The sequence below is a fragment of the Ixodes scapularis genome, unplaced genomic scaffold (genome assembly GCF_016920785.2).
Source record: "Ixodes scapularis isolate PalLabHiFi unplaced genomic scaffold, ASM1692078v2 PGA_scaffold0__279_contigs__length_252992795, whole genome shotgun sequence".
Classification (NCBI taxonomy): Eukaryota; Metazoa; Arthropoda; class Arachnida; order Ixodida; family Ixodidae; genus Ixodes; species Ixodes scapularis.
Window position 1 is genome coordinate 112269795 of NW_024609835.1, and position 13321 is coordinate 112283115.

At 44.2% G+C, this 13321-nt stretch overlaps 1 protein-coding gene across 1 annotated transcript in view; it reads left to right on the top strand.

Moving 5' to 3' along the window:
- The window catches only part of LOC8051713 (serine protease 30), a 170255-nt gene that overhangs the window by 134834 nt on the left and 22100 nt on the right, over nucleotides 1-13321 (top strand). Inside the window, exons 2-3 of the mRNA XM_029990635.3 lie at nucleotides 8339-8463; nucleotides 12251-12562. Of these exons, the coding sequence (XP_029846495.1) occupies nucleotides 8373-8463; nucleotides 12251-12562 (403 nt within the window). The 5' untranslated portion in view covers nucleotides 8339-8372. The remainder of the gene's footprint in view (nucleotides 1-8338; nucleotides 8464-12250; nucleotides 12563-13321) is intronic.

Genomic DNA, 13321 nt, shown 5'->3' on the forward strand with positions numbered 1-13321 from the left:
CAAAGTTGTACACGGAGAAGTGAATTCAATTGATCTGTTGCGTTTCATAGACTTTCATGTTCCGTCAAGGGTCAGTAGGAATGTGCTAACCTTTTACCCATCTTGTATGTCATCTGTGTCTTCTTTATCGAGAATCCAATTAGCATTTAATAAGACCCATCTTGAGATTTTCCTTTGTTCAAACCAGTTTATGTTTTATGTGCGAAAGTGAATTACCTAGTGAATTAGTGAATCCTTGAATTACCTATTGTAAGGCGGGTTCTGTATACTCTTTCAGTTTCTGTTATCTGTTTATATTTTCATTGTGGCAAGTATTTAATATTTAATATAGTGCTGTGTTTTAATTTTCTTTGTGTGCACCACATCTTAGGCTCTAAAGTTGTTCGTGGGCACGTAAAATAAAGATTTATTATTATTATTATGTACGGTCGAGAGCGCCAAACAGAAACAGCCGACACCGACTGACCTCAAACACGTGCAGCGTGCACGCGAAGGTATCTTTGCTAAACTTGCGGCCACTCGTGCTTACTTCACGGGCACCAAATGATTGCAAGCGTGCCACACTTATCCCCTCCTGCAAGCGGCACGCGTTTGAGGCGCATGGCAGTGTTTTTGCTTGTCGCTCTAGTGGGACTTGGACTCGGCCAATAGTTATTGAGTCACAAAACCTTTGACCTTTAAATCATTAAGGTTTCCTGCAAAAACATAACAAAAAAAACTTGCTGCTTTTTTTTTGACACACGATTCCAAGTAGCATTTGCCTGAAGTAACATATTTGTCCAAACATAATCTTCATGAGAGCAGTTCCTATATCTTATTTCTTACGTAGCAAGTCTATTCATGCCATTTAGGCTACTAGTGAAGAAGCATAAAACCCATAAGACCAAGCGCTAAACATAGTTGTGCTATCACACCTAATAACGTTGCGTCTACACTTGCGAATTCGCGAGCGGATCTGAGCTGGCGGTGAGTGGATCTTGGGGCCGGGTAAAAAACGAATCATAAAAAAAAATTATTCTGGTAGAAAAAACAAAACAAAAAACGACCCCAATGATGATATCTTTTGCAATCTTAATAGTGCAAGTGCCGTAGAGATAATAAAATGACAGATTCATCCTGAACCATTAGGAGAGTGTGGCGCGACAACGAAGCCGGTTTCTTCAGAGCAGGCCGTCAAGGGAAGACACCGCCTCGGGCACTAATGGCGAGAGGAGTCTGTGCGACAATCGATGCGGAAGAGCACCATTATAGGTCAGGCCAGTGGTCACACGAGGGCTGAACAACGGCACTGGCTGGATCTCTTTCGAGGGAAGCTATCGCGATGCTATTCTGATACAACACTATACGTGGCGCTCGACGTCCTAGTGGCAGCTACGACCCCAACAGACCTTTGACGAGCGCGCGTTCCAGTAGAACCTTTGTTAAGGCGCGCGTCACCGAAGTGCATATTTCTTTCGCTATTTATATTTTCGCGATTCGTCTTGCTAGGGAACGGCAGCAGAGTGCCAAAGCACATGCAGCGTGGTGTATACGTTGGAAAGAAAAGCGTGGCAATCTGGCTGTCAGTGCTCTCAAGTGAAACCTTGTCGATTCTAACCTGTCAATCACTGCTTGTGAACTGTGGGCCTAGATGGAACGCGCGGCTGTCAATAAGTATTTACAGTGTGTTCTCCAGAGCTGTTCAGTCATAAAAATGCAGTATAAATCGGCCAATAAGCCCAGTACAATTCAACTTTTCGCAAAGGTTTATTTAGGTTGTGCATTGTTTATACTCAAATTTCAAGAGTGAAAGTTTTCAGGGGAAAATGCTAGAAAAGAAAAACGTGTTCTTTCTTTGCAAACAAAACTAAACAGAACCAAACTGCCTGGCTTTCGCTGCGACTTATGAATGGCATCATATAAAACAAAACTTTGCTAGCCTCTTTAAGATGAAACCCCAAGGCAGCTATCCAGCAGATCTAAACGTCTGTGGTACTATCTGTGAGTACCAGCATCGACCAGACAGCTCGTTTTTTTCCCTGTGCATAAAAATAACAAGTTTTTCTCTTTCTGAATTTTTCACCAGAAACGTACACTCGCGAAATTTTAGTATAATAAATTCACCGCCTAAAACGCGTTTGTGCAGCGTTTCATTAGACTCCGGTCATTGGCTTATTTATACGTCTTAATTATTTTTTTTTTTTTTTACGGTTTAGCAGTATTTGAGAATGCCTTGCACACTGAGTGTCACATCTAAGAGAAGAGGACATCGCCTAAGCTTGGCAACATCTGTAGTCTTAAAGAGGTGTGTTGTTTCTTACAAAACACAAGGCATCGCTCCTCTCTTCGTTTTGAACAAGTTTCGAACATGGTCGCATGGCTTTGTCCTCACTGGATGCATTTAATGTCTCCGTGGCAATAAAACAAAAGCATCACCTGCATATTATCGTAGCAGTACAGAGCTCACAAAGAGCGAGTGCTCGCCGCACAGACTTAGAGGTCACGAAATTTGTGTATTCGTTGCACTTATACTTTCGGTTTTACCTGGGGTTCGATAAGGAGAGAGAAACTAAGGACCGAAAACAATGCTGCAGCTTGTCCTGCGTTTCATTAACCTCAAAAAGGTTAAAGACAGAGGTTCCTGCGCCCCCCCCCCCCCCTTTTTCCACCCAAGCCCGAAGAAAAGAAAAAAGAACTTGGAAACAGAAAAGCAAAATGATAAGGGAAATATCTAAGCATAAATATGTTTACCACACGTATACACAAACATATCAGGAGAAAACTAGTATTTTAAAGACTACTCACGCGAAGAGTACGAGCGTGAAAAGTCCACCAGGCTCATTTGGCGCTCCCACCAGCCCCGGACATTCTGGTTCATACAAGGTCTGGATCTTTAAGTATGGGTCCTAGACTCTGAACGTTTTGGCAAATCGAGAGATCATGTGGATTGTGGGGATCGCAGTCGTATAATAAGGCCAATTTTACAGCCGTGGCTTATATTCTGTTTGGATTACAAAAACAACAGCTGTGTCTTTCTTTACCTTTTTTAATTTGCCTTCTTTTTTAATGAAGGTTATTCTCGACTCCTTAAAAGGACAGTTGAATGTATTCTAAATAATTTTAAACGATCGCAACTTAGATACTACATTCCATGTAATATACTACTTTGGAGAGAAAGGTTGCTGCCAATATTTCCTTCCCGAACTTCAATTCCCCAAAAATAACTAAATAATTCGTATAACATATGACATTTGCAAAATGAGCAAAAACCGCAATACATGGCGGACAAGATATAAAGCAGATTCTTCAACAGAAACGAAACAAAGAAAAGAAACGCCAACTTCGTGACACGGCAGCAATGTACCTCACGGTATCACTTTCTGTTCATAATGTTTGCTTATTTTCTATTGAAAATCGAAAAATGATCAAGCGTGTGTTTGTTAGCGCACTCAAGCTCAGAGCACGGAGAGCGAAAGCTTGTGTTGCAAAGCCCAACGTTTCATTTTGGGGTTTAAGCCCCACCCCTGCCCGTTCCGACGTACAAAAACACAGCACTGGAGTTTACAATACAATTAGTGCAAAGGTGCAAGCGAGCTGGACAATAATGACAATAATAAACCCTGGAAACGGGTAACCAAGGAATCAAAAGATATACACAAATTTCCAAACACAACTATAGGTAACGGGTGCACGACGGAAAGATTTGTGTTTGTTCGTTCACGCCTTTGTTCCCCTTCTCCAGGGTTTATTATTGGCACTGGAGTTCCGTCGTGCAATCCCTACTGCTGCACTTTGAAATATTTTATTCACGTGCTTGAAATCACGTGAATTAACAAATTGTTCACTTTGTTAGCAATCACGTGAATTAACAAATTGTTCACTTTGCATAGCAGCCAATTTGAAGTGAGGCAATTCTTTCGTTGTATGTTTATCGGCGTTGCGCTATTAGTGGTGTGCGTTACAAGTAACCGCGTTACCAGTTACGCGTTACTCTTTGCGGTAACGTAGTAACGTATTCGTCGCATTTTTAAAACGTCAACGGGTAACGTACTTACGTTACTCGTTACATATTCTTCCCAAGAGTTCAAAAATTACACTTCAATTTTTTTCGTGTTTCTAGTAGTGGTGCAGAACTATCGATAGTACTATCGATAGCACCATCGATAGTCGACTATCGAAAAACTATTGATAGTCGACTATCGGAAAGCTTTGGATAGTACTATCGATAGTCGACTATCGGAACATTATTGTTAATCGACTATTGAAAGACTATCAACCGTCAACTATCGTAAACCTATCGATTGTAGTGGCGACGGTTTACTAGCGATAGTTTCGCGATACTAGCAGTTTGCGTCGCTCCCTCTTCTCTTCTCCTCGCATTTTTTTTTTTTTTTTTTAAACGGGACACTAACTAGCACAAGCACTCCCAACTTTGGTTCAGCTTTCAGTGATGACGAAGACGGCTGTTTGAGCGAAGAGAGGAGGACGGGAGGCGAGCGGCGGTGCGGCAACTGCATTCGCTCCGCACGCGAATACATCTACAAACTAGTGGCGCAAAACTATCGATAGTACTATCGATAGTGTCGATAATTGCCAGAAATTTGACTCTCGATGGTAAAAAAAACTACCGATAGTACTATCGACAATCGACTATCGAAAGACTATCGATAGTCGACTATCGAAAAGCTTTGGATAGTACTATCGATAGTCGACTATCGAAAAACTACCGATAGTACTATCGACAATCGACTATCGAAAGACTATCGATAGTCGACTATCGAAAAGCTTTGGATAGTACTATCGATAGTCGACTATCAAAAAACTACCGATAGTACTATCGACAATCGACTATCGAAAGACTATCGATAGTCGACTATCGAAAAGCTTTGGATAGTACTATCGATAGTCGACTATCAAAAAACTACCGATAGTACTATCGACAATCGAAAGACTATCGATAGTCGACTATCGAAAAGCTTTGGATAGTACTATCGATAGTCGACTATCAAAAAACTACCGATAGTACTATCGACAATCGACTATCGAAAGACTATCGATAGTCGACTATCGAAAAGCTTTGGATAGTACTACCGATAGTCGACTATCAAAAAACTACCGATAGTACTATCGACAATCGACTATCGAAAGACTATCGATAGTCGACTATCGAAAAGCTTTGGATAGTACTATCGATAGTCGACTATCGAAAAACTACCGATAGTACTATCGACAATCGACTATCGAAAGACTATCGATAGTCGACTATCGAAAAGCTTTGGATAGTACTATCGATAGTCGACTATCGAAAAACTACCGATAGTACTATCGACAATCGACTATCGAAAGACTATCGATAGTCGACTATCGAAAAGCTTTGGATAGTACTATCGATAGTCGACTATCGAAAAACTACCGATAGTACTATCGACAATCGAAAGACTATCGATAGTCGACTATCGAAAAGCTTTGGATAGTACTATCGATAGTCGACTATCGAAAAACTACCGATAGTACTATCGACAATCGACTATCGAAAGACTATCGATAGTCGACTATCGAAAAGCTTTGGATAGTACTATCGATAGTCGACTATCAAAAAACTACCGATAGTACTATCGACAATCGACTATCGAAAGACTATCGATAGTCGACTATCGAAAAGCTTTGGATAGTACTATCGATAGTCGACTATCAAAAAACTACCGATAGTACTATCGACAATCGAAAGACTATCGATAGTCGACTATCGAAAAGCTTTGGATAGTACTATCGATAGTCGACTATCAAAAAACTACCGATAGTACTATCGACAATCGACTATCGAAAGACTATCGATAGTCGACTATCGAAAAGCTTTGGATAGTACTACCGATAGTCGACTATCAAAAAACTACCGATAGTACTATCGACAATCGACTATCGAAAGACTATCGATAGTCGACTATCGAAAAGCTTTGGATAGTACTATCGATAGTCGACTATCGAAAAACTACCGATAGTACTATCGACAATCGACTATCGAAAGACTATCGATAGTCGACTATCGAAAAGCTTTGGATAGTACTATCGATAGTCGACTATCAAAAAACTACCGATAGTACTATCGACAATCGACTATCGAAAGACTATCGATAGTCGACTATCGAAAAGCTTTGGATAGTACTACCGATAGTCGACTATCAAAAAACTACCGATAGTACTATCGACAATCGACTATCGAAAGACTATCGATAGTCGACTATCGAAAAGCTTTGGATAGTACTATCGATAGTCGACTATCGAAAAACTACCGATAGTACTATCGACAATCGACTATCGAAAGACTATCGATAGTCGACTATCGAAAAGCTTTGGATAGTACTATCGATAGTCGACTATCGAAAAACTACCGATAGTACTATCGACAATCGACTATCGAAAGACTATCGATAGTCGACTATCGAAAAGCTTTGGATAGTACTATCGATAGTCGACTATCAAAAAACTATCGATAGTACTATCGATAGTCGACTATCGAAAAGCTATCGATGGTCGACTATCGATAGTCGACTATCAAAAAACTATCGATAGTACTATCGATAGTCGACTATCGATAGTTCTGTGACACTATCAAGAGTTTTGGAAAAACTATCGATAGTATCGATAGTCAATTTATCGATAGCGTTGCATCACTAGTTTCTAGGCACCAAGCCATATAATTTTTAGAGGTTTTTTTTGCGTTTTTCGCCAGTATTTAGGTGGAACCGTAACAGATATAAGTATGTTGTTTCTGGATGGACATGTTTCTTGAAATATAAAGCTTAAGCATACCTGTAAAGTAAAAAGAGTAAAATGTATTAATTCCTGATTTATAAAAATAACGCAAAAGTAACCTGCGTTACTTTTTATCGGTGACGGGAATGCGTTTTTTTTATTTAGAGGTAACATAAGTGGGTAACACTTCCTTTTTATTTGCAAGTAACAAGAAACGTATTTCGTTACTTCTTTTCGGTAAAGCGTACAACACTCTTTGTTTAGACAGTGGAAAGTTATTCAGCCCCAAGGGGCGCCTATTGTCTCCGCTGTAGGTGAAATAATTTGCTAGCCTCGGGTTCCTAGCGTGCATAACACGAGACAGTACGATGCACCTCGAAGCACGCTTTCAAGCGCGCGGTGGGAGAGGAATCGAAAATTCGAAAACGATTTGCTAGAACTCTCCAGTGGATTGCAGCTTAAATCGTCGCTAAAATCGCTTTCGAAGACCGAATACCCCTCCGGGTGTGCAGTTCAAAGCGTGCTTTCAAGTGGCCGTAAAAGCTCCTGATTCTAATATCGTTCCACCAAAACACGACCTGCTAGCGCTCCTCTCACGCTGCAGTGGCCAAGACTGCCGAGGCTGATTGATGATACTTTCAGTGGCGCTTTCAATGCAGAGCTCAAGTTCGTCTGCTTCTTTTGCAGGGGTTCTGGTGATGCCAGAACGTCGAGCTCGAAATGGCTCTGATTGAAGGATAGTGGGTAAACCCTAAAGCAAGCTGTATTGAGGTCTACCAACTATCTTCAACCAGAGCCGATCATAGCTCGGTGTTCTAAAGTAACCACAACCCCTGCAAAAAGAGAAAAAAAATACAGATGCAGACGAACTTGCGTTTCGCATAGAACATTCTAAAAATGGAGGCCCGAACGCTCTGGGTAACCCAAGCAAATTAGAGCGTCGTACTGCACGTCAGCAGAGGGTATCCTCGCTGACCCCAACCTGCTGGGGGCCCCGAAGCGTTCTAAAACTCCCTAATATCCTGCGCAGGATTAAAACAAAGACTGGTGTCCCTGAGACATCCACTTGAGTATAAAGGAGACCACTTTTAGGGCGAGTTTTCTGTAGCGATGGTTTGGGCGTTATCCCCGAAACACTAGTTGTTGTTTTTTTTTTCTTTGTTTTTTTTTTCGGTGACGCACCACGCACGCGGTTTCTTAAAGGCCGATCAACAAGCAGAACGAAAGAAACTCTCCCTCAATTCCTCCATTCCATTTGAGAAAGAGGGAGACCCTCCTCCTCTGTACGGGGAGTAGTTCAGGGATCCGCTCCTGTGTGGAGAAGAGGGGAAAAGTGGGCGAGTGGGAACGGAGAGAAGGAAACTGGAAACCGGTTTTTTCCCAGGTAGAAGACGGTTCTGTAGGTCGGACTTTAAAAAAATCTTGGAAAAGCTGATCAAACGCAAACCCTCATAAATGGAAAATTGGATAGTTATATCGCCGATTTTCAGTTGTGTGATTTAGAAGACAATCATAGCGTATTGTCCGTGATTCGTCAGTTGAGATTCTAGCGTACGAAGAAGGTGTCATTTCATAGTGCCCTTTTTTGTCTGCGTGATCGTTGCAGAGGGGCCGGGGCGGCGCAGGTCTGGCGAGGCGCCATGCTGCGGGAGTCCTCCTGGTGGCCAGTCCTGCTCCTGACAGCCTGCCTGCACCTCGCCGACCCCCAGATACACCTCTACATCCCAGCACGTGAGTGGGCCACCGAGGCCAACCTGTGCGCAAAGCCAAAATAAAAAAGGGGTAGCGTCGGAGATTTGACGTAGGTGCAACGCAGAAAATTACTGAGGGCCGGTTGCACCAACGCCGCTTACCTTAACCCAAAGCGGCACTTTCCTAAGCCGGCTTAGCGCCCTAAACCGAGCTTAGGTAAGCACGGGTTTAAATTCCGGTTGCACCAACGTTAAGCCGGCTTTACAGACGTGCCCCTAGCTAAACGCTGGATTTGCGTAGGGAATCTAGGGACAAACAGAGCAAACTAGGGAACGCTCAGAGCGACGAATACGATTGGCGGAGAGGAATCACGTGATGTAAACAAAACAAAGTTGTCGTCGGCGTCTGCTTTTCGCTGTATTTCTTCGGTGAGTAACAAATTAAAAGTCGCCAAATTCAATCATTTTTTCGTTTAACTTTCAATAACAGAAGTCAAAGCTTCAAATAAACACGAATGCTCCTTACATCTGTGATTGTGTGTTTAATATCGGTTGATGACAGGATATTTTGACAGGGGTAGTAGTTTTCGTGCTCACATTTGGAGGCGAAGGAGCCATCGGGGGCCCCAAATCTCACCGAACGCGAGAAGGACACTCTACTCGCTACATCGCTGAAGACAAAACATCATGGATATAAGTAGGCAGGTAAGATGACTACTAAAACCAAGTCAAGCCTGAGACCGATGAAGTTCAAAACAGTGACGAACTCGCCACGGCAGCTGCGAAAATGCCCGGAAATCGTCGAATAGAAGTCGTCGAGAGGTCAGGTCACGAGACCTTGCATCGACGGTACTCGTTGCTATCAGCAAGGTGACAGAACTGCACTGTACCGTCGTTGAACATCCGCTGCAGCCTCAAACGGACTTCAGTTTCACACTGCCGAGTTCAGAAAAAAAAAAAAAAAAAAAAACTCCCACTAGTACATCACATTGTGTTGATAAGAACGGTCGTCTCTTCGCATCCCCTGCCCCAGCCTGCCCCGATACAGCAATGCACGAATCTAACATAGTAGTCGTTACGATTTGTCATCGCCACGAATGAAAGATATAAAGCAAAATATTCCTAAAAAATCGCGATCACCAAAAAAGTTACGGAGGACACAACAAGGCGCAACTTTCAACTGAATTTTATTGAAAACGTGTTCCGGTATATGGTCTCAACCATCGTCACAATGACAAAAAACGACAAAAGTAAAGGGAAAACACCATCACAGAGCACAACTCGGAAACAACAGTATCTCGTTCTCGGGAAACGAATGAAAGATATAAAGCAAAGTATATAAAAAAAAAAATGCGGTCACCAAAAAAGTTACAGTTATGGAACGATACAGTTTTCTGAAGCCAAGATTCTACTCGCGAGATAAGGAAAATTCACTGAAGATGGTCTCAAAACTCAGAAAACGAAAGAAATTAAATTTTCGTTGTTTTATTACTTAAAAGCGCCGCAATCTAATGCAAACGGCAGAGGTGTCGACAATCAGCTGATCGCCGAGATCATGTACTGCCACTACTCAACGCGCTGATCAGATTGAAGGATACGCGCTGCAAGTGTAGATAAACAAGGTGGTAAATAACAATACGTTACAGCTATGCGAAAATTAGTAAGTACATACGAATAAACTCGTTGACAGAAGAATCAACGGGAATACAGACGTGAGCCCCACAGGTCCGTACGTTTCTCGGTTAGGGCTAACACGCCCTGAAAGTGGAGAGCCAACTTGAAAACAGGGGTCGATAAACACTTCACGCGACAATATTTTGCATCCTTGTCACAATCGAAAGTCATTTTGTCGAAACTTTCACGCTGATGTAGCCTAAAACACTTTGCACAACCAATTTCGTCCACCGCGTCGACCGTGACAAACCAGCCGCCATGTTTTTAATCCAGGATTAAGAAACAACCAGAAGCAAAGCGCCCAATGTTGGGCGCTTAAGTTAAGCGTAGTTTAGTGCTAGGTTTAGCGATAAGCGAGTTTGGTGCAACCGAACGAAACCGAAACTAAGCTTAAGTTCCCGGCTAAGCTCCGCTTTGCGCTAAGCGACGTTGGTGCAACCGGCCCTGAAAGGTGCACTCAAGTGGATTCTGAGATCGTCTATTTATAGCGACAACTCAATCTACGCGCTCTATGCATCCTAACAAACCCAAAATTACACTAATGGGCGGGCCTTTTCCTTATCGAAACTCTAAACAAACATCGTGACACGCCCCTCTAGCAGCGCCTTGAATCAGACACCAGGGGGCACCGTCGGTCCTTACACCAAAAGATTTCACGTTTTTTATCAAATATTATATAATGCACAATTCGCGCCTACTAAGAGCAATAATCGTAACGTTCAGAATCTCCACACAATTAATTATTTCCATTGGCTAAATTTTAAAGAGGTAATCGGCGCCCGAGAATGCCTCCCCTCCCCTTTACCTCCCCCTCCCTCCCTCCCCCTTCCCCTCCCCCCACACCAAGAAAATAGTGCTCGTGTATTTTTATTGCTACGTGCTTACTAGGACGACTTGCCATCTAGAACAGGTCAGTATTGTTGCAGAAAACCAAACAAACAATATGCCATAAAAAAACAAGCTTTTACGAACAGCACTTGAGGGTCCTTGTGAAGGCTGTAAGAAAATGCAAAAGTTACTAAGCAATTGTTTGAAAAAGATCTGTGCCCCACTTCAGCGGAACAAATTAGCAGGCCAGAGGACGACCGACCACCAAGTTTACGCAAGAGAACATGGTAACAAATGACCGTAATACTTGATAAAATCTGTGTGCTTGTGCTTCTTCCTTCTAGGGAACTTGCGCAACTTCTGGTTGTCTCAAGCACTGTGATAGCTGTCTGTCACCTGCGGATAGCAAACTCGTTTAAAAGTAATTGTGTTTTGTGTATGTTTAGACATCGGGAAATCAGCCAACCCCTTTGGGCGTCTTGTGTCCTCTCTGTAGATGAGAAACTTAGCCGCTGCAGGACCACACCTAGCTTGAGGTCTTTAACGTGCATCGCAAAGTAGTGCTACACCACCACACGCGGGTAGGATGTTCAGCCGGCTCGAAACGGGCAGGGGTGAAGACTGAACCCAGGATCCCTGGCTTCTGCAGCGCGAGCTTTCGCTCCACGTGCTCCGGGCTATGGTGCGCTTGCACACACGTCCACCTATAGTCCACCGGTCCAACTACTTCTCGGTTCGCCCAGTAAGCTGTGGGGGACATCAGAGAGACTTATAGGGTGTCTACATATCTGTCTGTCTCAAGGTGAAGACATGTTTTGTTGCACTGAGTGGGCCAGCGCGTGACGCGCTCGTGCACTCAGTACGTGACTTATGCGGCAAAATGGCGTCTAAGCATTAGCCAAGGCAACGCGCTCCATATGAGTCACACCGAATTGCACGCACTTCAAACGACATTAAAAAACAATTGGGTGGAAAAATGGTTGAGATGCACCCCTCGAGCAAAATTGCGTGTGTGTATGAAGGCACTTGAGAAACTAAAAGCCAAAGTTCCTTGATAACATTCATGCTTGGCGTTTCTTACTGTTAACCATTGTCATGCAAACGCATAAGACACGTGCCAACAGTGAGTGCGCCGCCGCCATTCACTTTCAAGGGCCGCTCACTCGTTTCAGTTCTGCGCCACCACTTGCTTCCGAGGGCCGTGCGATACACGGGTCTTGTGAATTGGCGTAGTTAATGCTACTTGCAAGACAAACAGATTAAGTGGCTTTAAAGAGAGCTGCGAAGCACATGATGACATGCTCTCTCCTTGTTCGTATATGCAGATCGTGAGACAGACTCCGAGTCTGGCTACTCGAATCGGCAAGGCTCGTGCTCGTACGGCGGCGACGACCGGTGCACCTTCGTGCTGCTCTGTCTGCTGTCCGGGGGCACGTCGGCGGGCCGCTGTGGCAACAGCCTGCTCTACACGTGCTGCTTGCGCCCCAGCACGAGGTCCTCGCTGCCCGCAGACCACGCTCCGGCCGCGCAGCTGGTGCACGCACGCAGTCCCCCTGCAGCCAGCTCGTCATCCGCGTCCTCCTCGGCGGCGGCCAGGGCCACCCAGCGGAAGTACTACCCCGTCGACGAGGACGACAGTGAGACGAGGAATCCTTGTGTCTGGCTGCGCCTTGACCTGTTCAACTGTGCGCGCGAGAATATGCACAGAAGGCGTCGCTAAACCCGGCATAAGGCCAAACAGTCCGATAAACGGACAGAAGACTATACGGTGCGCAACTGAGGGAAAGGAGGAGATCAGAGCGTGCGTTAACTTCAGAGCGCCGAGCTCTGATTGGAAGGATAGTGGGTAGACGGAAAGGCTAGCTGCTGTCTACTCCAACCAGAGCGAGCCAAAGCGTCGTCTGCTCCTCTCCCAGGATATGGCGTTCAGCGTTTGGCGATCGAACGCCAGACCCTGCGGGGGGAGTAGACGACAATTTGGCTCGCTTTTATTGGAGGGAGACAGCGGGTAGGGACAAAGACAGCTAGTTTTTGCGTCTACCCACAATACCACCAATCAAAGCTTCGACAACCTCTGACGCCGCCTCACGCTCCCATCTTTTCCTCACTTTCAGTTTCTCTCCGCATAGTCACCGACAAAATGAGAACGGCAGGGCGTCTCTTTCGAACGCCCGACCTCCAGCGCGCACAGTGTTTTCGCTGTGCCTGTACGGTCGAAGCTCACGAGACGATGAAGTGTTATCAAAAGTTGAAAGGCCGCGCTGAGGGAGGGTTATTGAAATACCTCCCGGCTGTTCTCATCTTGACCAATCAGTCCGAAAGACGAACGCATGACAATCAATGATATATCGCTAACACGTTAATAACATTAACAGCGTTCGAGGATGTGTATTTTT